The sequence below is a fragment of the Aethalodelphis obliquidens genome, unplaced genomic scaffold (genome assembly GCF_003676395.1).
Source record: "Aethalodelphis obliquidens isolate GAN/ISIS:26980383/991018 unplaced genomic scaffold, ASM367639v1 scaffold18, whole genome shotgun sequence".
Lineage (NCBI taxonomy): Eukaryota > Metazoa > Chordata > Mammalia > Artiodactyla > Delphinidae > Aethalodelphis > Aethalodelphis obliquidens.
In genome coordinates, this window is record NW_020837962.1 from 15,579,931 (window position 1) to 15,605,862 (window position 25,932).

Sequence of the window (25,932 nt, forward strand, 5' to 3'; positions counted from 1 at the left end):
TAAGCATACTTAGGCTGTGTCCAGCACTTGCCTTTCTGTTATTTGGAAATAGTCACCAAAATTTACAACTTTTTACGTTCCCAAACCCAAGTTGCCATTTCCTTTCACACCATGAGGTTCTGATATCCAGATCCTCTACACACCCCAGATTTGGGGCTGGGTGTTCTGTTGTCACCTGAGTCTGTTCCTGCTTCTAATAGACCAAGACAGAACCAGAAATCCTATTCTGTTTGACTATTTGGATCTGAGCTTCCGGGTAAGAAGTTTTCTTTTTTTTTGATGATGTGACAGGAGAACGTAGAAGTGTCTGGAAAGTGTTCAAGACCAGGGAAGACACTGTGAGAAGAGATCCCACTGAGTCCTCATGGCTCAGACAAGTCAGATGTGCCCCTGGCTCCATCAGTGGCACCAGCCGTGGAAACTTTGGCCACGGGCAGCTGTTTCCGAGGCTTCTCCACTCGCTGCCTCACCCCATCCCGCTCTGCTTCTCCCCGCCCAGGTCTCAGAGCAGGTGCATCTTCAGGTGGCAAGGACCCACAGGCAGGCTGGGGTCTCAATGAAGAAACGCCTGTCACTGAACACGAACAGGCCACTTCGGAGCTGATGGGCAGACAGGCGAGGTGTGTGGCTCATTTGGGATCCCGTCATTTGTAAGGAAGGGACGACAGACTGCCATGCGCACAGCCAGGGACGTGGGAACAAGTTGCCCCCCCCCCCCCCCGGCCCCTGCAGCCTGCACTCGTGTGGCCTGGATCCCATTCCCGTGGTGACTGAGTGCAGGATTCCTTCGGGATGATCAAGGGAATGTTTGTGGGAGAAGCAGCGTTCGTGTGGTTCCCGGGTTAGCCTGGCTTCTCAGAAACGGAGCCTCATGGCATGAGCGCTCATGTGAGAGTAATTTGGAAAGGGCTCCCTGGAAAACTGGTGGGAGAGCGAATAGTGGGACCAGGGAGGGTGGAGACGCCGTGCCAAGCAGAGACTTTGGCTCAGAGGAGCCCTGGATGCTGGCTCTTGTGGGTGGAAACACCCTGGCAGGCCGGCGTGAGGAAATGGTGATGGATCCACGGGAAGGTGGATGCAGCACAGGCAGGGCTGGCTCGGGTCCCTCCCAGCGACTTTCCGTGGAGTTCACGGGAGTGGTAGCTGCGCCAGGACAGTGCTTCCTCCATGTCAGACCTCGCTCTGTTGTAAGCTGGCATCTTCCGGGAGCCCTGATACCAACTCTTTGCATCTTACGCTGTGGGTCCCAGCACACCAAACCAGATATGGGGGTACCAGCATCCCATGGCCAGAAATGTGCAAAGCATAAGATGGCGTCCTGGGATGGAGCTCCTACAAAAGGTGCCAACATGCCTTCCATCAGGATGTAGCTCAGGTCCCAGGAGAATCTAGGTCGACTCCTAGCTCATTCTTGGCCGATGACAAATGTCAAGATGCAGGTAGACTTTCCCAGCACTTACATGAGGCAAGAACGCTGGGCCGGTCCCTTTTGGGACTGGAAGGGGCCAGAAAATTGTTCTGTCTGAATAGGAAGCCCTGGATGCAGAAAACTATTCACTGCAAGGCGCGCGGTGGAGCAGAATCCCAGACTCGACACAGTCCAGGGTTCTGTTTCTCTAGCCCGAGGCTTAGTAAACAGCTAATCAGGAAAGCTGACCAATTTTTGTCTTGGGTCCCATTCTGGGTTCTAATGTACCATGAAATTCAGTGCAATTCCACATGCTCTTTCAGATTCTGGGTGAAGTCTTTTCTTTTGGAAAAAACAAAGCTAGGGTTTGCATAGGCATGTGCTTGATCCCTGTGAGCCTGGGGAAGTGTGAGCTGAGCCCTGGCTCGTGGATTCTGAAGAGGCTACTGTGGTGAAGAAGGGGCGCCGGCCTCAGAGGGCCTGCCCCGGGGGCACGCTTAGCTTGATGAACCTGGCCTCGGTGTCCCTTTCTGTAAAGCACAGAGCTGTGTGGGTAGCCGTGAGGATTAGGAAAGGTCACATTAGGGAAGCAATGACCTCGTCATGCATGAGTAGTTCCTACTGTTTCCACTGGAGAACTTGGCTTTCATTCAGGGAGAGACACATGGAAGAGTCCCCACGTCATTAAAACCCAGACAGCTGTGCTCCTTCCACCTCCACGCCTTGGTCTCTGATTCCTCCCCACCTGGAGGGGCATCCTCAACGGCCTCCCCTTCTTCAAGGCTCCACTCAGGACTAATCCACCCCGTGCGGCCCTTACGCACTGCTCTGGTTCACGCGGGTGCTTTAGTTCCTGACCCCAAATACCACCTACTCTCTAACCCATGTTCATGTAGATACAGATAAATTATTAATGTAGTTATAGATAAAGTTATCATTTCAGACAGAGGGAAATAGTGGCAGAGTTCATCTTCCCAAATGGCTGCAACAATAACTCCAGGACCACGTGTGCTTCCAGAATCTTGTCCGTCCCCCAACCCCCCACCAAAAATCTAGACAGAGTCTACTGCCCCATCCCCATCAGGGCAGTCAGGCCTTTGTAAGCACCTCACCAACAGAAGGTGGTAGAAAGGCTCTGTGTGACTTCCCAGGATCCGTCATAAAGGGCTGTACAACTTCCTCCTGGGTCTCTGTCTTGAAACACGTGCCTTGTAGCTCTGAGCCTGTGTAAGAAGCCCTTACGGTGAAGGGACCCTGAGGAAGAGAGAGGGGTGCCCAGGAGCCCTAGCAGTTCCAGCCCCTGGTGTCTGAGTCCCCCCAGCACAGGTACCAGAAAGGCAGTGAGGGAGGGAGCTTCATGTTTCCAGTCCCAGCCGCTAGGTCATTGCAGTTGTGTGAGTGGGGAGGTAAGGACCACTTACCTGGGGCCAGTCAACCCCCAGAGTCCTGAACCATAATGATAAAATGTTCTGCTTGTCTTGGACGGCTACCTTTTGGTTAGTTATTATTCAGCAACTGATAGGTATCATATACACATACACTTATGTGTGTGCACATATATACCTACATATACGTTTGGGGATATAGCCTGCTTTCTATTGTCCTCCAGTTTGTGTGTTTGCACACTTAAATCTGGCTTCCTCAACTGGGCTGCAACTCCAGGAGGGCAAGGCTGTGTGGTCTGCGCCCTAGTTACCCTCTGCCGGAGTTAGACCAGCACAGTGGGTGTAACAACTACGCCGTGCATTGTTGAGTTAAATGGATGGAGAAACGTCTGTGTGTCCCTGAAAAGTCTGCTAGCGTTACAGGATGCATCTGTGATCATAAAGAGATCAGAGTCTTTTTGGTCTTTGAATCATTCTCAGAGGAACCTTATACCCTTGGAGAGAACCATTTGCTTGAAATCACTGAGAATAAGCCACTTGATTTGCTCTGCTTCTGGGTCATAGATAACGCAGCTCTCGCCAGCCCTCCCACCTGTAGGCACCTGACCACCGGCCTCTTAGATTAGCCGGTGATTACGACGGACCTTGTTTCCTTGGTCCAGGACCCCCAAGGAGTTTGCCATTTCCGTCTTCAGATGAAAAAGCATCTCCTCATCTTCATGTTACCTAGGACATCAGAGATCTTTACGCAGTTAAGTTTGACAGTCTGGTCATATTTATTTGAGCAATGCAAGAAAAATAAACATCGGAGTCGATCCTAGAATAATATTATTTGTTCCCTCCCACCCCCCAAAAAATACATATCTCAAACATCAAAAGGGTCTTTCCTTTAAAAAATTATTTCAGTAGATTTTCTCCATCGATCTATATGAAATGCTCCCAAATTCGGCGTTTACGTGAGAAAAGGTCAAAGAAGTAATGATACGAACTTCTTTTTCATCCTTTGAAAGTCTGCTAAGTCATCCCACCCTACCCACCTGTCCAGTGTGCCAGGTGAACTGCAGGCCCACATCCTTAAGTACGTGTTAAAACAGTCCTTGGACAGTGGGGGTGGAGAGAGGACGTTCATTGCCTTTGATTAGCCTTTGCCTCAAATGGGCCCAAGATATTTCCTGGTTTATGACAGTAAATGCGTACGTTTGCCTCTGGCCTCTGTGACATCATGATGAAGCTTATTACATCACGAAGTTTATTGCATCACAAAATTTATGCCACCGCCTCTGCATCTTCCTGTCCCAAAATAATCATGTTGATTTCTTTAAGGAGTTCTTTGACTGTTTTCAACTCCAGCCAACCCTGTAATGAAATATAAGCACATAGAAAGACACAAGCTAACCAGAAAAGACAAAAAATCCTAGATTCTGAAGGGGGCAAGCAATCATTGACTTGTCACGGGGAATGTGAGGGAGTTCTGACACCAGAACAAAGTGAAACCTGTCCTTCCGCCTTATTTTTTTATTTTATTTTTTTTCGGTACTTGGGCCTCTCACTGTTGTGGCCTCTCCCATTGTGGAGCACGGGCTCCGGACGCGCAGGCTCAGCGGCCATGGTTCACGGGCCCAGCTGCTCCGCGGCATGTGGGATCTTCCCGGACCGGGGCACGAACCTGTGTCCCCTGCATCGGCAGGCGGACTCTCAACCACTGCACCACCAGGGAAGCCCCCGCCTTATTTTTAACACAGGTTGTGCTATTTATGAGTTTGGTCTCAACCAACTCAGGAACTGAGCAGAATTTTCCTTTTCTTCTTTTAAAAAAATATTAAACATTACTGCTTGTATGTGCTTTATGTAATGGCTTGAGTTAGTCAAAAGTTTGTTTGCTGCCTACCTTTCTTTTCTGTTTCTGAAGCTTCATAAAGTAGTCTGGACTTGGAAAGCCTTTATTAAACACCTGCCTTCTATTGCTGTGAATTCCAGTTTGCCAGCTTCATGTGCAACATCAGAATCTGACACTTTGGGGAACGTGTATTCCTCCAGACTCCAAAAGGAAAGCGGGATGTGATTTCCCTGCCTTGGCTGTTAACTGGGTTCTGACAGCACTTTGCCTCCTAACACACTTTCTTGCTTCTGAGCCTTCGGGCATCACCTTCAGAGACGTCAGAACTGCCACAGATGCGTCTTTGGATGGCCTTGAACTTGAAATATTTATAGCGGAGGGCTTTGGAAGCCTGCAGGATCTCTTCGTGAATCTTTCACTGGACTGAGTGCGCCATGTCCAATCCTTGGTTTAACCATATGAGTTGGTATGAAATTAGGTCACCTCCCAGTCCTTTCATCATAACTCGCCAGCCCATCCAGTGACCTTCACTTTCCCCAGCGTGCTATTTACCAGTGGGTCACACAGTTATTTCGGGCTGCATTAGTTCCATGGAGGACTTAATGCAGCTAGTAGCAAGTTTGGGGAACATGTCACGTGCATTTAGTTTACTGGAAATTTTCTGCAGCAGGTTATGACCTAGGATATATTCTGGACTTGACTTCCCATCATTGGATGCATTGGATTAATGCTCCTGTAGGAACAGTTATCAACTCTGAACAGAATAAAGAAAAACAATTGTTTAAAAGCTCTGGAAAGTGAATAAATAAAGCAAGCCAGAGACTGGAGTGTTTATGATGTTTCAGAGAAGGGAACCACACTGTGCGAGGGCCACACCCATTGGCTTTTCCCAGTGCAAGTTCCCAGGATGTGCACTGTGTGGGGATAGAGCTCTAGCAGAGCTACACCCATGATCTTATTGGGCTGAGACATCAGAGATTAGAGTGAGGAGCTCCCGAGCAGCTGAAATTTGGGGGACATCCCAGAAAGGAAGAATTCACAGAGGGAGAGCCCAAAACATGAATATAAGTTCCCCTGAAATTCTTGACTGACCCCAAAATTGTGCATGCCTTCGGGGCAACTCCAGGCACTTTCTGGGGAACAGCAGCTGAAAGGCTGGAACTGCCGAGTAGAGATTTCAGTAGCTACCAGCGCTGGGGAGACAGAGTTTGCAGTTCAAGTCGCCAAAGTTAAAGAGGGTTGCTTAAACAGCTCAGACTTTCCATTGAAAACCTAAGGATCGTATATCAGGACTAAGAATATAATAAAAATAGCCTTTATTAGAAAAAAGACTAAGACCAGCACCAGAGATGACCCACCACTAATTTAACTTTCTGCTCCAACAAAACTCAGCACTCTTCAGAGGAAGACAGCAGAGTCCAGAGTTTCCTCAGTGCATCTGTACAGTCGAATATACAGTCAAACATTACTAGACACACCTCAGGTAGATTCTAGATCCTCTTGCTTTGATCTGCCTGCTCCAAACTGTGGCCAGTTTCGCTCTGCTAAATACAAGACAGCACAAGGCTTTCTTATCTTTTTTGTCATCAGTTCATATATACCCTTGGTCTGTACCCTGAGAGCCTAGTTGGAGAATAGAGTCCATTGTGGAATCAAAAGGCATTTAGTCTCTTTCACTCAAAGCTGTAATGTGCCCTTACTTGAGCGCAGTGATGGGCCAAGAAAATGGAGAGAAATGGCTATAAGAATTACTTTTTGTTTAGGATTAATTACACTCTTAATTTTCATTCATATTCAGTGACAGATATTTTCCAAAAGATGGATCCGTGATAGTTGGAGTCTAGACTTTGGATGCACAAACTTAATGATCCAACAAAAAGAGCCTTGAGTTCTAGTCTACGCTTCAAAGAGTTTCTGGTGTAACTAGAAGATCCTTGAGTGTTTTGAGCCCAAACCATAGGTAAATTGTCAAAAGTATCTAATGTATGATAACATAAAGGGAAAATGGTTTCCTCCAGGTAACATCTTCATTTTTCCCTCAAGGAGAGTCCAGGGGTTGCCAAATACTAAATTAAGAGTAAATACAGCTTGTATTTTGCCAACTGAATTAGCCAATAGTTTGTCTATTTATTTACATCTCTTCCTACAACTAGCTGTGAGTTTTCTTAGATATTTATTTCATTATTATAGACTAGATTTCAAGATAATATTTTATAAATGGGTAACCACCTAATACATCTGCTTGAATATATTTGGCATATTTGGCGATCATACTGAAACATTTTTTTTTCAGTATGTGTTCTGAATATGTTGTTTTTAATTGAGATATAATTGATTATTTAAGCACTTTTAATCTCCCTCCAGCTTTTCAATGGATTATACTCAAAATCAAGTGCAGATCAAAGGAAATGACAGTTATCACTATTACCAGGAGTAACGAGGGCCAGTTGTTCTTTCTTTTTAGGATTTTGTCAGCAAAGCTTCAGTGCAGGGAAATAAGAAGCTCACATGCCCCCGTTTCCTTTCCCATAGCCATGGCAGACATTGTTAGCAGATCACGATGCTCTACCACAATGAACCCCATCTAAGATGCAGCCAAACATTCAATCATTACCAATCAACTGATGAACATATGAGATGAGACCTACTTTCTTTCCCTGAAATTGATGATCATGGAATAACATCATGGAGAAAAAGAAAGCAGGTTTTAAAAGGGGAAGCAGAGGAGAACTTTAACAGTGCTTCTCACCAAATCCTTCTGCTAACTACCTTTCCATCTATAGACCAATAGAACACTAAAGGTTGCTTCTAGCTCTGAAATGTGATGAGTTAACATTTTAAAAAATCACTGATTTTGAAACTACCAGTCATTTGGCATGCACACTTCATCTTCAGTAGAATAAATGCTTAAAGAGTGAACGTTTTCAACATAGATTCCTGTAGGGAATTGTTACATTCAAAAATAACTATTTTAATGACATTTCTCCTAAGAAAGTTTTTCACATAGGCTCATCCTCCCCAAGGCTGCTGAGAAGGAATGGACATTCTTTCCAACCCTCGTGTGTCAGAGCCGTGTAGTGGGTTTCTGCATACATCAGAAACCCACTTGTTGGTCTGTATTTCTCTGGATCGAGAAGCAGACATGGGAACACAAGAGATGCAATACCTGGGTCAGACCCCAGTTCATCCATCCAAATGTTCTGTCTCTGCCATTGGCACCAAGGGCACCAAGGGACATTTTGAGGAACAGAGCAGCCCAAGGAGAGCATAAAGTTCTGAACACCACAGAGCTATTTACCATAAATGTTTCATTTCCTTTAATAAGAATTCATTACTGACACAGCTGTGATGATCCCACAGGAGCAACAACTGCGAGTGGTAGGCTCTTGCCTCTGCAAAGAGGCCTCCTTCCCTCTGCGGCCATGCCTGTGGCCTGAGAACACAGCACTATTCATGGGATCACTGTACTTTCTACAGTAGCTGCTGGCTCAGGCACTTGAGCAGCATGGGTGCCTTGGTGTTTTATTATTGATAAAGAAATATGTTTCTAGTTCATCAAATTACATTTCAGGGCCCTGCCAGGCCAAAATTCTATGTAAGTAATGACTGGGGTTCTTCTGTTGCAAAGAATGTCTGTTCCCTTCCAGGAGAAAAGCTTGTGGGATGATTGTTTAAAATCTTTTGCCAATATGGACATGAGAAAAAGAGCTCTGGAGTGGAAATCAAGGAGTTTGTCATGGGTGTTGGATCAACTTCTGTACCATGAAAAAGGGGCAAAGACCGTCTCCTAACCTGCGTTCAGGAGGGAGGTGGTTCTGTGCTGCTGTTGACAATGCAGGATGCATCACTTCTCTATAAATGCATGGAAATGAGGCCATTATTGGAGGTAAAATTCACCTGAATATGGATGAATTCTCTGCTGGAAAGACTAACCTTTGTTGAAATGGAGGGGTGCAAGAGTGCAAAATTCCTAGCTCCCTCTGTCTAAATGTGGATTTGCCAGAAGTAGGCCCTCAGGCAAACTCAAGTACAAGTTTATTTTGGAGATGGTTTAGATAGGGGAGTCAGGAAAGGAGACAGGGAGGGGAATGCAGCCAATCAAAGGAGTGTTACAAAACCAGTTGTCACTCTGGGTAGCTAGAGCTTAATCCCGCTGAGAACTGTAGCAAACAGCACAGAATACACCTCAGTTCTCTCAGCCAAGCGGTGAGGGAGCTGGGGTACTTATACACCCACCTCCCATCAGACTTTGGTGGAGGGCTTCTCCTGGGGCAAAGAGCCATAGAGATTCTCCAGCTCATCCAGCCTGCAGGATCTGGGCAGAGCTCCCATCCTCAGCTTTGGAGAAAGCCCTCAGGCAAAGAGATGCAAGTGCTGGGGGTTACCCAGACTGAAAATGGTAGGACCCCAGGAAGGTGGGCAGGGCATTGATGCCTTGGGAAATACCTCCTGTCCCTATTTCTCCTTCTCCATTATTGAATAGAGTAAAAGGACCTACCATTTAATCATTACTTACCTGATTCTAGATACTGCATATTTCATAAGTATCATCACAATTAATCCTCATAATAACTGTATAAACTGCTATTGTTTTCATTCTCTCATTTGCACATTAAGAAATTAAGACTGGAAAAGGTTCAGGAATTTTTTCCAAGGCGACAGAGCTCATGAGTGGTGAAGGAGGGCCTCATATCCAGGTGTTCAGGGTCTTATAAAACCCTGGCTTCCTGTGCTAAGCAAATGTCACCACATAAGCATTTGGCTGAGATGACCTTTGTCAGTGAATTGGACTCTGCTACCTTTTTGAGTAATAGTTTGAGGGGCCCTAGATTGAGGCTTCTGGCTACCATGACCCGTGTTACATCCTTCTTCACAGAGATGTTATCCACTGTCTTGCTTCCACACACACATCCACCCATTTGAGTCTAGGACTTCATTTCTGGCTTTTGAAAGGGAGGACTTGCACCCTTAAAAGTCAAGGGGAAAAAAATGGTCCATTTGCCTTTTCTAATACAGAGGGACCAACATGCTAGAAAGTCAGACCTCAACTATGACGGCTCCTCCATGAACATGGTGTGAACATGGGCTGGTTGCTTGCCTTCTTTGGGCCTTGGTTTGCTCATCTATACGTTGAGGATAATGATTCCTATCCCATAGAAGCAATGAAAAAGTGGTAAATACATATTTACAGTACTCCATAAAGATTAGTTCTGTGCTTCAATTCAGGACGCTTAAATTATTGGTGTGATTTCAGAGTTGAGGCTTCCCTTGCTTCCAGCCTAACCTTTTGTTCACTCATCTGTTAAATCCTCAATGATCAGGACTGTGCATCCTTTATCTTTCTGGGACTGGGGTTAAGTACAGTACCCAGAGTATGCATGGTAAGGGCTAAATAAGTATTTTTTGCACAATTTTGATTTGTTAGTAAGTTTTCCATTGTTATTGACAGTCCTTAGAATGAGACGCAAATTCCATTGATGACCTCACAGCAGCCTGCACCCTCCTGTTGCCATCAGGCTCCCCCTTGTACCCCTGTGTTCTGCTCAGCCTCACTGAGCCTGAAATGCCTGAAACTGTTCTTCTTCTTTTTTTTAATTTTTATTGGAAAATCGTTGATGTAAAATGTTGTGTTAGTTTCAGGTATACAACAAAGTGAATCAGTTATACATATACATGTATCCACTCTTTTTTATTTTTTAGATTCTTTTCCCAATTAGGCCATTACAGAGTATTGAGTAATTCCCTGTGCTCTACAGTAGGTTCTCATTAGTTATCTATTTTATATAGGGTAGTGTGTAAATGTCAATCCCAATCTCCCAATTTATCCCTCCCCCCCTTTTCCCTTGGTAACCATAAGTTTGTTTTCTACACCTGTGACTCTATTTCTGTTTTGTAAATAAGTTCATTTGTACCCCTATTTTTGGATTCCACATATAAGCAATATCATGATATTTGTCTTTCTGTGTCTGACTTACTTTACTCAGTAAGACAATCTCTAAGTCCATCCGTGTTGCTGCGAATGGCATTATTTTGTTCTTTTTTATTGCTGAGTAATATTCCGTCGTATATATGTACCACATCTTCTTTATCCGTTCCTCGGCTGATGGACGTTAGGTTGCTTCCGTGTCCTGGTTATTGTAAATAGAGCTGCAATGAACATTGGCGTGCATGCGTCTTTTCGAATTATGGTTTTCTCTGGGTATATGCTCAGTAGTGGCATTGCTGGGTCATATGGTAGTTCTGTTTTTAGTTTTTTAAGGAACCTCCATACTGTTCTCCATAGTGGCTGTACCAATTTACATTCCCACAAACAGTGTAGGATGGTTCCCTTTTCTCCACATCCCTCCAGCATTTATTGTTTATAAATTTTTTGATGATGGCCATTCTGACCGGTGTGAAGTGAGCCTGAAACTTTTCAAGTGGTGGATACATCCACTTTCACAGATTCTTTTGCAGGTAATTTTGTTCAGGGCCCTTCATTCATGACGAATGTGTTCGTTTGATCAATGAATGCTCATTAAGCAACTGTCTATTACAGGTGCTTAGGTAGGCATAGGAGATACAAAGAAGAATAAATTTCCTCCAGCCTTACCCACGCTTCCCCAGTCTAGTGGAGAAGACACGAGAAACCAAAGGTTGCTTTGAAGCCTCATGTGCAAAATGCTGTAGGGATGCTGAGGACATGCTTGCTATTGCATTGCTTGGATACGCTGGGTAACAAACAGCCCCAAATCTCAGTGGCTAAGAAGACTACAAATGCTGTTTATTATTCATACTACCAAATGTGCACATCAGGGGTGTGGGATTCTGATATCAGTTACTCAGGGACCAGGCTGATGGAAGATTCATCCTGACAGATGTTTCCATGAAGGCTTAACCAAGAACGCGCAAGGTAGTGAGTCAGACACTGGCTGTGAAAGTCTGCCTAGAAAGGGCAGACAGCCTGTTGTTTTGTTCACATTTCATTAACCAAAGCATACGGCATGGCCCCATCTAACCATGCAGCGGGCCTACACGTGTGCTCCTTCCAGGTCTTGGAACAGGAAGAAATGGGATGTTTGTCCACAGACTGAAAGGCCATCCAAGTTGGAATCCAGTTGTTGGGTGTTTTATTGAATTGTCTCTCCCAGTGTCCTTTCTCAGCTAATAATTCTGTCCTGGGTGTACACAAAAGCTGTGTCCTGGGAGAAGCGCTCTCTGAGTCCATTCACTTGGTATTTGTCATTCTCTTTCGTGAACCCGGACCTGGTGGGTGCTGCCCAGAGAGAGGTCCTGCCCTCCGGGAGCTCACAGGGTGGTTGAGTCCAAGGTACGACTGCAGTTTGTTGGAAAGTCACATGTTGGGTACACACACAGTATGACAGGGCCACCAAAAGAGGGTCGGGAAGGCTCTGTGGGAGGCTGAGTGTTACCACACCTGGCAGACTGCGTTTCCCAACGTTCGTGCCAGGTGACCAGGGAGCAGCAGGCATCACGGGGGCGAGGGGTGGGGGAGTACCAGGACAGATCAAAGCGTCTAAAAGAGAAGCATGAAGTCATCCATTGCTGCAGGGGAGGAGTTGGGCAGCGTCAAGACCCCAATTCTTGGTACAATCTCCAAGGGGCCGATCAAGATGCTCTAGGTATTTTGTGATTAAAAAAATAAACAGGGGCTTCCCTGGTGGCGCAGTGGTTGAGAGTCCGCCTGCCGATGCAGGGGACACGGGTTCGTGCCCTGGTCTGGGAAGATCCCACATGCCGCGAAGCGGCTGGGCCCGTGAGCCATGGCCGCAGAGCCTGTGCGTCCGGAGCCTGTGCTCCGCAACGGGAGAGGCCACAACAGTGAGAGGCCCGCGTACCACATACACACACACACACACACATACAAATTACAAACAAAAAAGTAAACAAGCCCTGGATGAGAGAAGGGCATTGTGTTGGTCGCAGCCGCACAGATTCCTTTCACTCCGGTGTTTTAAGGGAGGCTGGCCTTTTCAGGTGTGTTGATCTTCACTTTGGGCTGCTCCATTGGATCAATACGTAATTAGTACGTCTAAAGATGCCGTGAAAGCCCCTGCTGCGTTAAAAAAGAAACCCAAAAAGCTCTCCATCCCCTTCAAACCTCCATTTAGACTCATCAAACTCAGGCCTCAGGAAAGCGGCCAGGAGAGAGAAGCAGGCCGCTGATTGCCGTTGCCTTGGTAAGGGGAATCCACTCCCTCCAGGCCCTGTGGTTTCCATGGGAACAGCACTGCTTGCCTCTGCCGCCCCAGGGCTGGCAAGATGCGCTGGAAAGAAAATTGGGGGAGAGAAAGACTTTGAGGATTTTGAAGGTGTTTGGGGAACCCTCAGCTAGATGCGTTGCTGTTCCTAGCATGACAAGGGAACCTCGGGCTCCCAACGGCCCGAACAGGGAAGCACACTTACCAGATGCTCATGCACTCACACGGCTCCTTCAGACTGGACGCCACCCTGGAGAAACAGACGCAGAGGCCAGGCAGGCAGGAGTTGGTGACTGGTGGATTTTAACACCAACACTGATACCGGGCAACATCCCACCATCATTATAATTAGGAAGAAATGCAATAGGTACCCGGGAAGCACGGTGGGAGGTGTTTCACACACGCTGTCTGTGCTCTTCCCAGCAACACTGCATGGATGGCATCCACACCTCATCTCACAGACGAAGGAGGTGGACTCAGAGAGGAGAAAAGATAACGTGTGAGTGGTGTAGGTGGGATCTGAACCCAGCCCTGATTCTGCATGGTGGGTTCTTACGTGGAATCTAACCAGCAGTCCCAGGATGACGGTAAGTTCCCAGCAATGGTGAGCATCCTAGCTCAGGCCTTAAGAAACGCCCTTGGTTCTTTTGGATTTGGATGCAAGAAGCACCGGCAAGTGGAGGGCGGCTGGGATGGCATCAGTACCGCTGTCAGCTCTGCGGGACGCACTGCAGGCCCCGCCTGGTTTTACGGATGAGGAAACAGAGGCCAAGAAGTGCTGGGCAGAGTCTTCCAGTCCAGCGGCCACCCTGTCTCCGTTCACTCTTCTTGGGCAACTGCAGCTCTTCTGAAAGCACCGTTTCTGGGGCGTGCTCCGGACGCGCAGGCTCAGCGGCCATGGCTCACGGGCCCAGCCGCTCCACGGCATGTGGGATCTTCCCGGACCGCGGCACGAACTCGCGTCCCCTGCATCAGCAGGCGGACTCTCAACCACTGCGCCACCAGGGAAGCTCTGGCAGCTATTTTCTTGAACCGTAGGGCCAGCTGGGGAAGGCTGACTCACTCCATCCCCGGTCAGTGTCCCAGTCCCCTCCCTTCAGAGCTCTTCATCCTGCTGACACTTATTAGGCACCTGCTGTATGCACTGACCGTACTGTGTGCATGGACCAGAGGCAGTGGAGACGAGGAACCGCAGCCATTTTTCAGATGGGCCAACAGGTGGATTGAGGCCCGCAGAGGTGAAGTGACACGTCGACAAAGGCCACACCGTGGGAGGCCTGGGTGTGAACCTCACAGGTCCAGATGCCCTACTGAGGACGCTTTCCGGGGCCCAGGCTGACCCCTTCTTAGGGAGATTAAACACCATCATACCGAACTGCTTTAGAACCTGGACAAAGCAACGCTGCGTGAAATAACAGCGTGTGTACCGGTAGACTCTGTGTGGGGTGCATAGGAGGGGCTGATGAGATAAGTCATGAGCACTGGGGGCATCCCCCCAACAAAGCTGCTGCCCCCGTGGGTCTCTGGTGACAGGGCTGCTCCCGAGACACCTCCTCTGTGGCCAGGGTCATCTGCTACTGCCCTTTGCAGATGAGCCAGATAAGATTCTAACGTGGTGGATTCGATGCTTAATATAAGAACAGGTTACAATGCAGCTCACTGCAGTGCGCTCTGAACGCTCAGGCACTGCCATGCTGGACTCGGAAGGCACAGCACAACGGCAGTTTACCCACACTTTTAGGCCCGGGCCCAGGGTCTTCCTTCTGCCACCTCCACCCCACGCCCCGCCGCTCTGTGCTGACGCCAGTCATGCATGAGCAAGTTAGGGGCTCTTCCTCCTATTCATAGAGACGCTCTGTCCCTATTCCCTTGCATTTCCTCACAAGGGCGCTTGGAGGATCATGGAGATCGTGGGCGTCCCCTGCAGACACCACGCAGACCACGCAGGCATCACCACGCCACGTGCGAGGATGGTTTCTTGATGAGCCTGTGACTCTGTCTAGGGCCTTCTCTGTTCCGAGGAACACACCTGCCTTGGCCAGTGCAGAGGTGTGCAGAAGTGTTAAGGGTCTGCCCTAAAGTGTTGAAGACAGCCTTAAACGTGACGGATGGGGGTCCACGTATAGCCCCGGGGCATGTTCTGCAGTGGCTCCCAGAGGGGCCCTGGCAAGTCTGAGCCTAGGTGTCAGCTCCTTCCCTTTCTTATCTTACCTCTCCACTCCCCTCCTGGGGTCACCTGCTGACCTTCCAACTGTTGTCTGGGGGCCTGCTCTGGAGTGACCCGCCTATGAAGGAAGCTCGTCTCTTGGAGGGCAAGAGGAGACAGCCCCAGCTCAGTTGTTAAAAGAAATCTCTTTTCGTGACGTTTTTCCAAAAGATGATGTATCTCTAAGAGGGAGCGTGAAATACCTGCAGTATTCTCTGCAAGGTGTGCATTAGCTCTTTGAAATCATTGTAGTAATTTCCTCGGCAGCCCAGTGCATGTTTTCAGAGGGGCTGCCATGAAGGAGCGGTCGGAGTGGGAACCGTGTCAGGTGAGGCTTCCCAGGCACACTTCTCCTGGCCGCTCTTCCCACACGCCTGGGATCCACCAAAGAAGACTTCTGTTGCTGTTCAGAAGCAAACCAATTGGAAAGCGTTTAATTAACTCTCCGCTGCCTTGCATTCCCCCCAGCTGACCCCCTGACACACCCACGCTTTGTCTCAGCCACTGCCCAGCCACCTTCAGCTCAGTGAGGAGGTCCGGCAGGGCCGGCTGCTCTGCTCACAGCCCCCAGCCCCCCCACTGCTACACTGGGATCGTCTCACGGAGAATTTCACCGATTTTCTCGTGGCCAGTCATGGGTTCCGACAGGAGGAGACACCCTTGACCGGGGACTAGGAGTTTCCGGCTGGTGATGAACCAGGCACCAGGCCAGGAAGAGCAGCAGATCAAGACAGGGACACTGCCAAGCCTCAAGAGAGAGAGGAGGGTCCCTGAGCCGTAAGGAAAGAGCAGCCTGAAGGAGAATGCTGTGGTCCCCACGCCCACTCCCCCCTCCCGTCCCCCCCTCACCCCTGCCCAACATGTGCTTGGCCAGGACTTTGGACAGCATTCAGCCCCTCCGGCGTCAGCACTGGGCTCTGTGGGTCCTTCCCCTTCCAAGGGCACAGCCCTCAGCCTGGTCCTATCCAAGAGCCCCAGCCAGGTCCCAGGGTTGGCTGGGCATCCAGACCTCTGCCGAGACCCTCCCCGACCAGAACTCAAAGCCCGGAGGCTCCGCCTGGTCATGGTCATTCCACTCACTGCTGAGTGCCAAGGGGATTTAAAAACCAGAATGCGTGGATTCGAAACATAAGTGTATCACATACTGACGTAGTACCCTTGATCAAACCATTCCTGCAGGTCCTGCAGGTCCTGCATTCCTGCAGGTCCTACATTCCTGCATGCAGGTCCTGCATTCCCAACCATTCCCGCAGGTCCTGCAGGTCCTGCATTCCTGCAGGTCCTGGTAGAGAGGCAGGGATGACGGAGCTGGCACGGTGTGGGCGCCTTGCAGACGCAGACCGGTAAGGCTGCCTGCACCATGGCCTTCACTCCCTTCACCTGCTGCCCTCAGCCAGGGTGGGGTAGGAGGGATGAAAGTAGCTGGCTTCCATAGATCAGCACCAGAGGTACCTCGAAGCCCCCTCACTTTTCCCACTTCCTCCTCGCTGACGGTAGGCGGTCCCCACGCGTGAATGTTCTGTGTGGCGCCCATCACAGGGCAGACCCTGGTTTCAGTTTCCCCAGGATGACAGCTGTCCTGATCGGTACACTAACCAGGCCAACCAACCAGTCTCCACTTCTGGGGGTAGGTGGGCAATGGGATGGTCACATTTACCCGGGAACTGCCCGGCGCTGAAAAGCCCCGTGGCAGCTGCACGGAGAAATGCAAAGGAACAAACAGCCCACCTGCTTCCCTCTGGTGTGTGGAGGCAGAATTTAGATCAGATCAGGTCCCCTGCTTGGAGGGGCCCCCAGAAGGAAGAGGTCACCGGGTGGAGTAAGATGGTTAATAGATGCCGGGAGCCGGGATCACAGCACGAGGGCGGCCCCGGCCCGTCTGCTGGGTGCGTGGTCCTCGTTGTGGACCCTCTAGCATGGTGTCCAGTCCGGCTGCGCCTCGGGTTCCTCGTCTACAGCACGGGAGCAGCAGCTTTCCGTCCCGGGTCAGAGGCGTAGCGGGTGCCAAGTGCAGGGCCCACGCCTGCCAGGAGCAGAGCTAACTGCATGCACCGTTGTCAACTCTGCACAAGTCTGTGTGGCCGTCCTGCCCTCAGAGCCTCCGTCTCTGCCCATCCTGGCCTGTCAGCAGCCAGCCCATCCCACGGGCGCTGAGAGTTCATACAGACGAAGGGCACGTCAGGAAGGACCTGTGGGCGGGGCTTGTCATCTTCAGAACCACGGAGTGGGGCTCAGGGTTGGCCAGGTCCAGGCGCACGGTGGGCCGGACGGTGACAGGAAATCTGGGCTCTGGGTGCCCGAGGGTGAGAGACAGGCCTGCCCTGCAGGGTTCCCTCTCCTTAGCTTTGCCCCACAGCGGCCATCATCAGCGTCCTGGGTTTGGAAAGTGGGCAGAAAGGATGATTTCTCATGGTTTCTGCCCTGTACTGGACTCCCTGGGGAGGGGAGGGCAATGTGTTATAGAAGTGAGAGCCGGGAGGGAGTCATAAGAGGCCCAGGCCCCAGGCCAGGGCAGGAGTGGGACAAGGAAAGGAGGGACAGAGGGACCGTTTAGAGCAGGGACTTAATCCTGTGTGTGCCACGGACCCCTGGGTAATCCCTGAAGCCTGCAGACCTCTGCTCGGGAAAACATTTCAGTGTTTGCAAGATGTGTGAGGTGACGGAGGGAGACTGGTCCACTGAAGTGAAGTTGTCACTGTGTTAGAAGATAGACCTGCATGATCGTGGTTCCCGTGTTTTCTCACGAACCCTTGGTCACAGGTGGCGGTTTGCAAGCCACCCTCACTCTAAGGTGATGAGTGAGCCATGAGGATGGCAGGACAGAGGATCATGAACGTGTCTCCTGGGGGCAGAGCCCGGGTGCTTCTAGCACAGCTGCAGTTTGTTGCCTCTGTTCTTATCTGGAGGAAACACCAAATTCCAGTTAGAGATTTGTGAACATGAAGATGTAATCTTTCCTCATCCAGGTTCGTGGACCCCGTATCAGAACGAGGGTGGCGGCGCTGCCCCAGACCTCCCGCCCTGAACGTGTTGCCACCCGTACTGAGCTGTTTTTCTCTCTCCCTTCTGTAGCCCTGCATGAGTTCCCCAATGACATCTTCACCAACGAGGACAGAAGACAGGGGGCAGTCGTCCTCCACGTGCTCTGTGTAAGTACCCCTCCGGTGGCCCTGTCTTCAGGGCCGGAGGGAAGGCCTGGCGGGGGTCTGGGGGGCGGGGTGCAGAGAGGTGCTCTCAGAGGAGTCTCCCCTCCTGTTCACATACCTGGTAGGGGGCCTGTGAGCCCCATGGAGGGCGATCTCCAAATGTACTTTTTAAAAACTGTTTTTATTGAAGTATAGTTGATGTACAGTGTTTCAGGTGTGCAGCACGGTGATTCAGTTATGTAATATATATGTGTGTGTATATATATACGTGGACCTATTCTTTTTCAGATTCTTTTCCATTATAAGTTATTACAAGATATTGGGTATAATTCCCTGTGCTTTACAGTTAGTCCTTGTTGTTTATCTGTTTTATATATGAAGTGTGTATCCAAATGTAGTGTTTCTAAGAGGCCACGGGTGTGTACACTGGAAGATACCTGGAGTTTTCTTTCCTTGATACCCATGCCCAGGGCGTGGGTTCTGAGGTTGCGCAGAGCATGGGCTCTCTCTGCCGAAACGCCACCTTCTCGGGGACGCCTTCCTTTTCCAACCAGCCTTTGTCAACTGCCTGTCTTTCCCCTTACCCGGCTTTACTTTTCTCCACAGCACCGAGCACTCTGTGACATAATATTGTAGAGTTATTTGCTTACTGCCCGTCACCCTCACTCACACATCAGCCCCCTGAGAACAGGGACGTAGTTTTGTGCATGGCTTCCTTCCCAGACCTGTTCCTGGCACATGATGGGGCCAAAGTATTTGTTAAATTCGTGGATTAAATGTAATGGCACGTAGTAGGTGGTCCACCACTGCCCTAGCACTTCGTCCACAGGCCCAGTGGCTTGAAGGCCTTTGGTTTTCCTTGTCCCCATTCGGAGAGTTTGGGGAGGGTGCAGGGGTGAAGTTATCTCCAAGGAGTGGCTGCAGAACCAGAAAGACCCAGGGCAGAGGCTCCACTAGGTCCGTCACCATGCTTTCCCATCTCGGCGGCATTCGCTCTCCCCCGGAATGCTCTTAATTCCGTTCTGGTTACTTATTGCTGGGAAACAGTCTCCAAGTTTAGTGACACACCCAAGAACCACTTTCCAGGGGTCAGTAGTTCAGAAAGGGCACAGAGGGGTTGCTGTACCCCCGGATCCGGGGCCCGGGGTGGGACGATTCGGATGGCTGGTGGTGACGCCGACGGCTGGGGCTGGAGCCATTGCTGCTGGAGGAGCCCTCGGAGAAGGCTCGTCTACTCCCTTGTTTGCTGTCCGTGTCTGCGGTGCCCAGAGGACTAGGTCGGCTGCGACCGCTGACCAGAGCACCTTGGTGTGGCGCCTGCAGCGTGGCTCCACGTGGCAGCTGAGGGTTTGCAGAGGGAGGCTCACGGTGACAAGGAAGAAGCCCTGAATGGCCCGGCCTTAGAAGTCACACACGTCATTTCCGACGGCCTCTATTGCAGTCACACGTACACCATGACTCAGGGGAGGGGACAGAGACCTTACTTTTCCAATCACACCTGACCTGAGGAGGTCAGTGGGCACACCCTGGGCTCTGGAGTCAGACCAGACATGGGCTGGGGCCCAGTTCTGTGCTCCCTGCTTTGTGCGTGGCTTCCGGTAAGATACTTACCCTCTGGACGCATAAGCTGCCCTCAGCGTGACCCCCTTCCTGGTGAACTTTCCCCACGCACCCCAACCGGCCAATACTCTGCCTGAAAAAAGGGCACGAGGGATCTCCTGTCAGCAAAGACATTCTCTAACAATACCAAACGGTAGAGCAGACTCTGCAGCCTCCTGCCCTTCAGCGCAGTTACAGGCACAGAGCAGTTACTGTGGAGGGCAGCTGCCACCCCTGGCACAGGGAGCCTTCCCGGTCACTGGGCTGAGAACGCCCCGGCAGCCTTAGCGCCCTGATGCCTCGGCATCTGAGAGATGAGGCTTCCCCTCTTGGCCCGGGCCCGAACGGCACGAGCTCCCGTCTCCCAAGGCAGTGCGGTTATCTGCCGATGGCGGGGCTCCACCTCCCACCGGGGTCCTGAGGAGGGTGCGTGCGCCTCGTCCTCCATGAGCCGAGGGTCCCCGTAAGGCCTCTGCCCTCCGTGGCAGTGCATCCCAGGCAGGCATGAAGGCCAAGCAGACAAACAAGGGTAATTCTCCCCTTTGCTTAAAGGTGCTTTTTTTCCCCACGTGCCTAAAAGAGTGGACATAAGCCTGCAGCTTCACACTTTGTCATCACTGGCTCTGACCCCCATCCTCGGCCCTGGGCCCTGCATCCTAGAAACCACAGGGCAGGGAGTCCAGGGGCCAAGGTCAGCGTCCACCCCTTCAAGACCACGCTCCAGGCACCCGGAATTTCAGAATTCTCCACCCAGGCAGCCTGTACCTGTGGCCAAGGCCTGCGCAGGCCTCCTCCCGGACCCACCTCACGGAGGGAGGAGACCCCGGTGGAGAAGCCTGACCTCCTGCCCAGGGGGGTCCCCGTGCAGGCAGGTGCAGGACGGGGCCAGGCTCGGGCCAGGAGGGGCCCCTCTTCTCCACCTGTCAGGGTGGGCCTGCTGGTGGCCTCCCCAGGGTTAAGGAACAAGTCTCGGTTATCCTACCCTTGAGAGTATAAGCCCCCTGGGGGGACCTGAGCATCCCGAGAAACCCTTACGCAGCGTCTGACGAGGCGCAGAACAAAAGCTGCTCAGTCCCTGATTGTTCGGCACTGAGACAAACCGTTCTTTTTACCCCTCCACCCACTATGACACCCAACACATCTAAGGCGCTCAGAAATTGTCAGATGAACGTTGTTTGTTGTAAGAAAGGCTGCCAGGGCTAACCTGAGCCGTTTCGGTGGCCAGTGAACAGATAAATGCATGAGTCAGAGCTACGGGAGCTACACACAGGTTCCTGCACTCAGCCTGCTGTAAGCATCTCCAAGCCCCTGCAACATGGCGGCACCGGGCTGGACCCTTCTAAAAGCCCGGACACAGCTCACCCTGCAGGAGCCCGCTGTCCTGTAGGCAGGCCCACCTCTGGACCGCTCCCACGGTGTGTGAGCGTGGCCGTGCTCCCCCCGGTGCCGTGGGAATGCAGTGCTGAAGGGCAGCTGAGTGGGTTTGAAAAGTGGGCAGGCGTTTTCTAAAGGAGAAGGGGGATGGGATTCCAGGCAGGAACCAGAAACCCGTGATGGAAGATGTAGGCCCTCGAGTCCAGGGGTTCTGGAGTGAGCGGAAACTAAGGTGGGAGGGTGGGAGGTACCAAGAGGTGACTCGGCTGCTGGCTTGGAAGTGCGGGGAAGCAGCCCCCAGTCGCCATCCCTCCTCGCCTGGGGAATTGGATCAGGCATGGCCAGAGGTGACCCAGAGCAGTCTGCTCCCCAGCCAGGCGACAGAGGTCCAGGAAGTCCAGTGAGGAAGGCTCAGGGCCATTTGGGTAGGGGTCCCAGAATCCAGGTTCCTGAGGAACACCTCTCAGGACATCATAAATGGGATGTGGGGACTCATCGTCTGGCCTCCTCCAGTGAGGGGAGGGAAACCCTCTGTGGGAGGGTCCCAGAGCTGTGTCCTGTCACCCCAGGCCACCCCAGGGAGGGCCCCAGGAACCGACTGGCAGTGATTTGGGGTCTCCACCGGAGTGTCTGAGCCTTTCAGAGTATAACCCAAAACCTGATTAAACTTTACATTTGCACCTAAACTCACACACCCCTTTCCACACAGACCCGGTGAGTTTGCTTTTCACGGGAGGCTTTTCAGCCGGGTGCTGGCCTATGGTCACAGGTGGTTCCGAGGACTCCCCGAAACCATCCTTCAATCTTACTTGTCTAAAAAGCTTACCTCTCTTTTTCTTTTCTTTCACACAAATACGTCCCTCTTTTGTGTGAGCTTTGTGGAAATCACGTAGCCATTTCTGGTTAAAATTTCCCCACACTGTGACTTCAACTTTCCCTTGGCTTTTTCTGGTTTTGCGGCTGTCAGAAATGCTCAGGCCTGAGACTGCGCTAGAAAAAGAGTCCTTCCGACTTTCTTTCCATATGGGTTCCTTCCTAGAGTGCAAATCCGTCGTCTGTGTAACTTTATCAACAATGACTATCCCCGAGGAAACACACTTGTCTGAGAACTTGCTTCACAGTCAGCCTGTTCTAACGTTGAGATGCTGAAAGCAGTGTTCCTGGTCTGTGAGGAGATGTGCACCCTAGAAACTCATGGGCCCTGCCCCAAATGGACAAGCAAGACTGGAAATAACTTTGTGGAGTCATGCTTTGTTGGTGATTTATAAATACCTTGTGGCGTTTTGCTGCGCATCCTGCGTGTAGACAGCTGAATCTCTGCGATTGTGAGCCGGGCTCCACATTTTCTCTTCCAGTGAAGAAGCTTTAAGTCATCCATGTTTGAGATTCTTTCTCAAGACTGGTCTGTCTTTAATAAATCAGCCTCCACAGCAGAAGTAAATGCCCCCTGTGTACCTTGTTAGCTTTCGAAGGGATTCTGCCTAAGTTTTGAGCCTTCTTTTTGCATTTTTAGTGTGATTCCTCTCTTTCGGCGGGCAGAGATTTCTACATGCTTGGGTGTGAGGTGGTAAGGTATCGCACTCCTGGAAATGAACGTGGAGGCCTTACAAACGCAAATTCTGCTAAGTGAGTCTGGAAGATGGGCTGCTAGCTGGTCCAGTGACTCAGACCCACCCATGGACCAGCCCAGGACAGAAACATCAACGAGAATGTTTCTGACATCCATCCTTATATTCTAAAACCTAGACACTCTGTGCCCACGGAAGAAACTTCTTCCTCCGAGGAGCCTTTAGGGTCACATCAGGCTTCCCAGGGTGGCCAAAGGGATGCTCAGGCCACCAGGAGGTCCCTGACCGTCTTCCTTCAGCCAGCTCTGTCCGGTGGGGGGACTCCCTTGTCCATATGTCCATCCTCACTGCATCCCAGTGTCCAGTGCCCATTAGCGGCTCCCACGTGAGGAGAGGAGGTGGGCTCCCAACAGCATGGGTGTTAGAGAAGCACAGGCAGGAGCCGTGTGCTGGGCCATCGTGTGAGGGCTCCCGCCCGGGGAGGTGCTCCAGGAGCCGCAACGGGGACCGTTCATGTCAGTCCCTGCAGCATCCCCATAGGATGGTGTCCAGGGCTGGATCCCCAAGGTTGGTGGTCTCCCCAAGCCCCCAGCTCCTGTCCACATTTCTCTCCTCCTTCTCTGCCCCGGAAGTTTTTAATCTGGTCTAGGAATTGGGGAAACTCACTCTGTGAGCCTGCATCCAGATTCTCCCTTATTCCCAGATCAGCTTTTTGAACTCAAGAACTTGCTCATTTCTGTCTCGTGATTCCATGAAGACCTCCTGTCTCCCCAGAGCTGCAGAGGAAAACAACTGGCACTGGAGGAAGGCCCCTGGGACAGAGGTGGTGAAATGTGATTGGAATTCAAGGGTGAGGCTGTTCAGATATCGTCCTCCCTCTGCAGTTGTGGTTTCTCTAGGTCCAGTCTGTATTTCCTTGATGTCGCGGCATTGCCTGCCTAGCCCAAGCAGAGTGCCTGCGTGCCCTGGCTCTCTCTGTCCTGCCCCCTTTAGGCCATCTCTGCCCCCGAGCTGCCCCCGGCTCCCCCTGGTGTCCTCTGCCTCTGCTCTGCTTGCTTACTTCCCGCCCCACCCGCACTGTTCACTGTTCCTTAATTCACAACCCCCAGAAGCCTCGTGTTTTTTCTGCCAGACCATGGGTCACCCGCCGACCTGACACTTGGCCAGGTCTTCATCAGTCAGGGAGACTGAAGCACAGGAGGGTGGGCGGATCCTGAAGGGGGACTCTCGGCTTTGCAGCCTGCACCCTAACTCCAACCTAACCCCCCACCCAGAGCGAGGCGAAGGCTACTGTGGATGTGCTCCCTGGGAACCCGGGGGAGAGCCCCATCTCGGGTGGGAAGGACTCCCTTCCTCTCCCTGACTCCTCCGAGCTCCAATCCCCTTTCAGTCCTGCGGGAGGGGCCTCTCTGGAAGGGGCCTCACTCCGTGGATATCATTTCCTTGTGGGCTGGGCTGCTTCCAGTTATCTGTTTAATTATAATATCTGGAAAATAGTTTCCCTGGATCCACTCCCTTCCCTGGGGCCTAGATTGCTTTTGTTAAGAGCCAAAGAATAAACTAATTGATGCCCTAGCCAGTTCTCAGGGGATGGAGGGGCCGGGGTACCAGCAGGAGGTGGAGGGGGCCCTTCCTGCCCCACCCCGTGCCGACTAGGAGAGGCAGCTTTGCATGTCAAAGCGCCACCTCAGCCCCAGGGGTTATTTTTAGCTCTCCAAGGCCACGCTTTTGCTTTTTTGGGCCTGAGACTCAACTTTACTTGCATAGACCAGCGCTATCTAGTAGCACTTTTTGTGCTGATGGAGGTGTTCTCTCTCTGCTCCTTCCAATACGGGGGCTGCTGGCCACCTGTGGCTACTGAGCATTTGAAGTGTGGTTAGTCTGACTGAGAGGTTAGTCTGATTTTAAATTTTATTATAATTAATATAGGTTTAAATAGCCACAAGTGGAAGGGGCTCCCCTAGAAAGCCTAGAGATGAATTCTAATTCAGCATCATCCCTCCCTTTGCTTATGTTGTCAACTCAAAATCACGAAGCAGAGGTGGCCGGGAATAAAAGGTCACCAGGAAAGAGGCGCTGCTCCTTTACCCCAGCCTCTGATGGATTTAGTAGCTCCAACAAATGGGATGCAGAGAAGGCACTGCCAGGCCACCGGACGGGATGTTTGATAAGAGAGTAGGACACCGAGATTAGGAGTGAGAAAGTGTGTATATCACCAACATGCTGCGGGCTTTGGAACAAGTTACAGAACTTCTCCTGGCCTCAATTTCCACATCTGTAAAGTGGGAGTACATAGTAGATACTCAGGAAATGTTAGGTTCTTTAGTCTTCACCTTCTCCCCACCCCACATCCCTCTAAGGGCAGCTCACCTGTGCTTAACCCATCACAAAGGACCAGAGACAGACCCACTGGGAGACAGCCCCGTCTTGCAGGGCACCAGGATAGGGGGTGTCCCAGAGACCTCTGTGCAACTGGCATTTCCGCCCAGGGCCCAGGGCTCTGGGAGAGGGGCTGCCTCAGGGGTTTTAACATTTAAGGGGACCCACAGGATCTGGTCAGCAAGGCCCTGGCACAAGCTCACTGGTGAGGTAGACGTGTTTAGTTAAGGGATTTCACCCTGGAAGAGAAAAATGATTAGAGGAGCTTGTGGAATTTCCTGTTTACTCTTGGAAAAGTGCTGAGCATGTCCTTAATTTGTCAGTGTCAACTCAAAGCTAAAACTGGTGTCCAGAGAGGCTTAGTACAAAGAGGGTAAATTATGTTCCGATAGAGCTTAAGTTACTCACTCCTCTCCTCGCATGAGACCCAGTTCAGACGACCCAGGGCTGACCATTAGGCACCATGGGCTGCACACAGCTTGGCTGGTGGTTGATTCTCCAGGACCCGGAGCTGGATATAAAGCCTGGAGGTTAAGAGCACGCACTTTGAGTGACGCCCACCTGAGGCTCAGTCCTGGCTTTTCTACCGATGAGCCGCGTCGCCATGACAAGCTGCTTTACCTTGCCACGCCTCCGTTTCCCCGTCGGTCCCTGGAGGTAAATGCACGCCCATCTCATCTGGCTGCTTTCAGGAAGCATGAAGACAGGCGTGCAAAGCTCCTGGCGGAGCATCTGGCGCTGCCTGTATTATGCCCCACCTGTACCCACTTAGTATTTACAGCGGGTGTGTGCCTGCCTGACCCCCCATCATCCAGCCCCCGTGACTCTG

At 51.1% G+C, this 25,932-nt stretch overlaps 1 protein-coding gene across 6 annotated transcripts in view; it reads left to right on the forward strand.

The window, feature by feature from the left end:
* Window positions 1-25,932, forward strand: part of SLC24A3 (solute carrier family 24 member 3) — a 464,741-nt gene that overhangs the window by 248,367 nt on the left and 190,442 nt on the right. For all 6 annotated transcript variants that reach the window (XR_003435148.1, XR_003435147.1, XM_027118082.1 and 3 more), the window contains exon 3: window positions 18,110-18,186. Coding sequence is in view for 4 of the 6 variants with exons in the window: in XM_027118082.1 (XP_026973883.1) it covers window positions 18,110-18,186 (77 nt within the window). In the remaining 2 variants the exon portion in view is untranslated. The remainder of the gene's footprint in view (window positions 1-18,109; window positions 18,187-25,932) is intronic.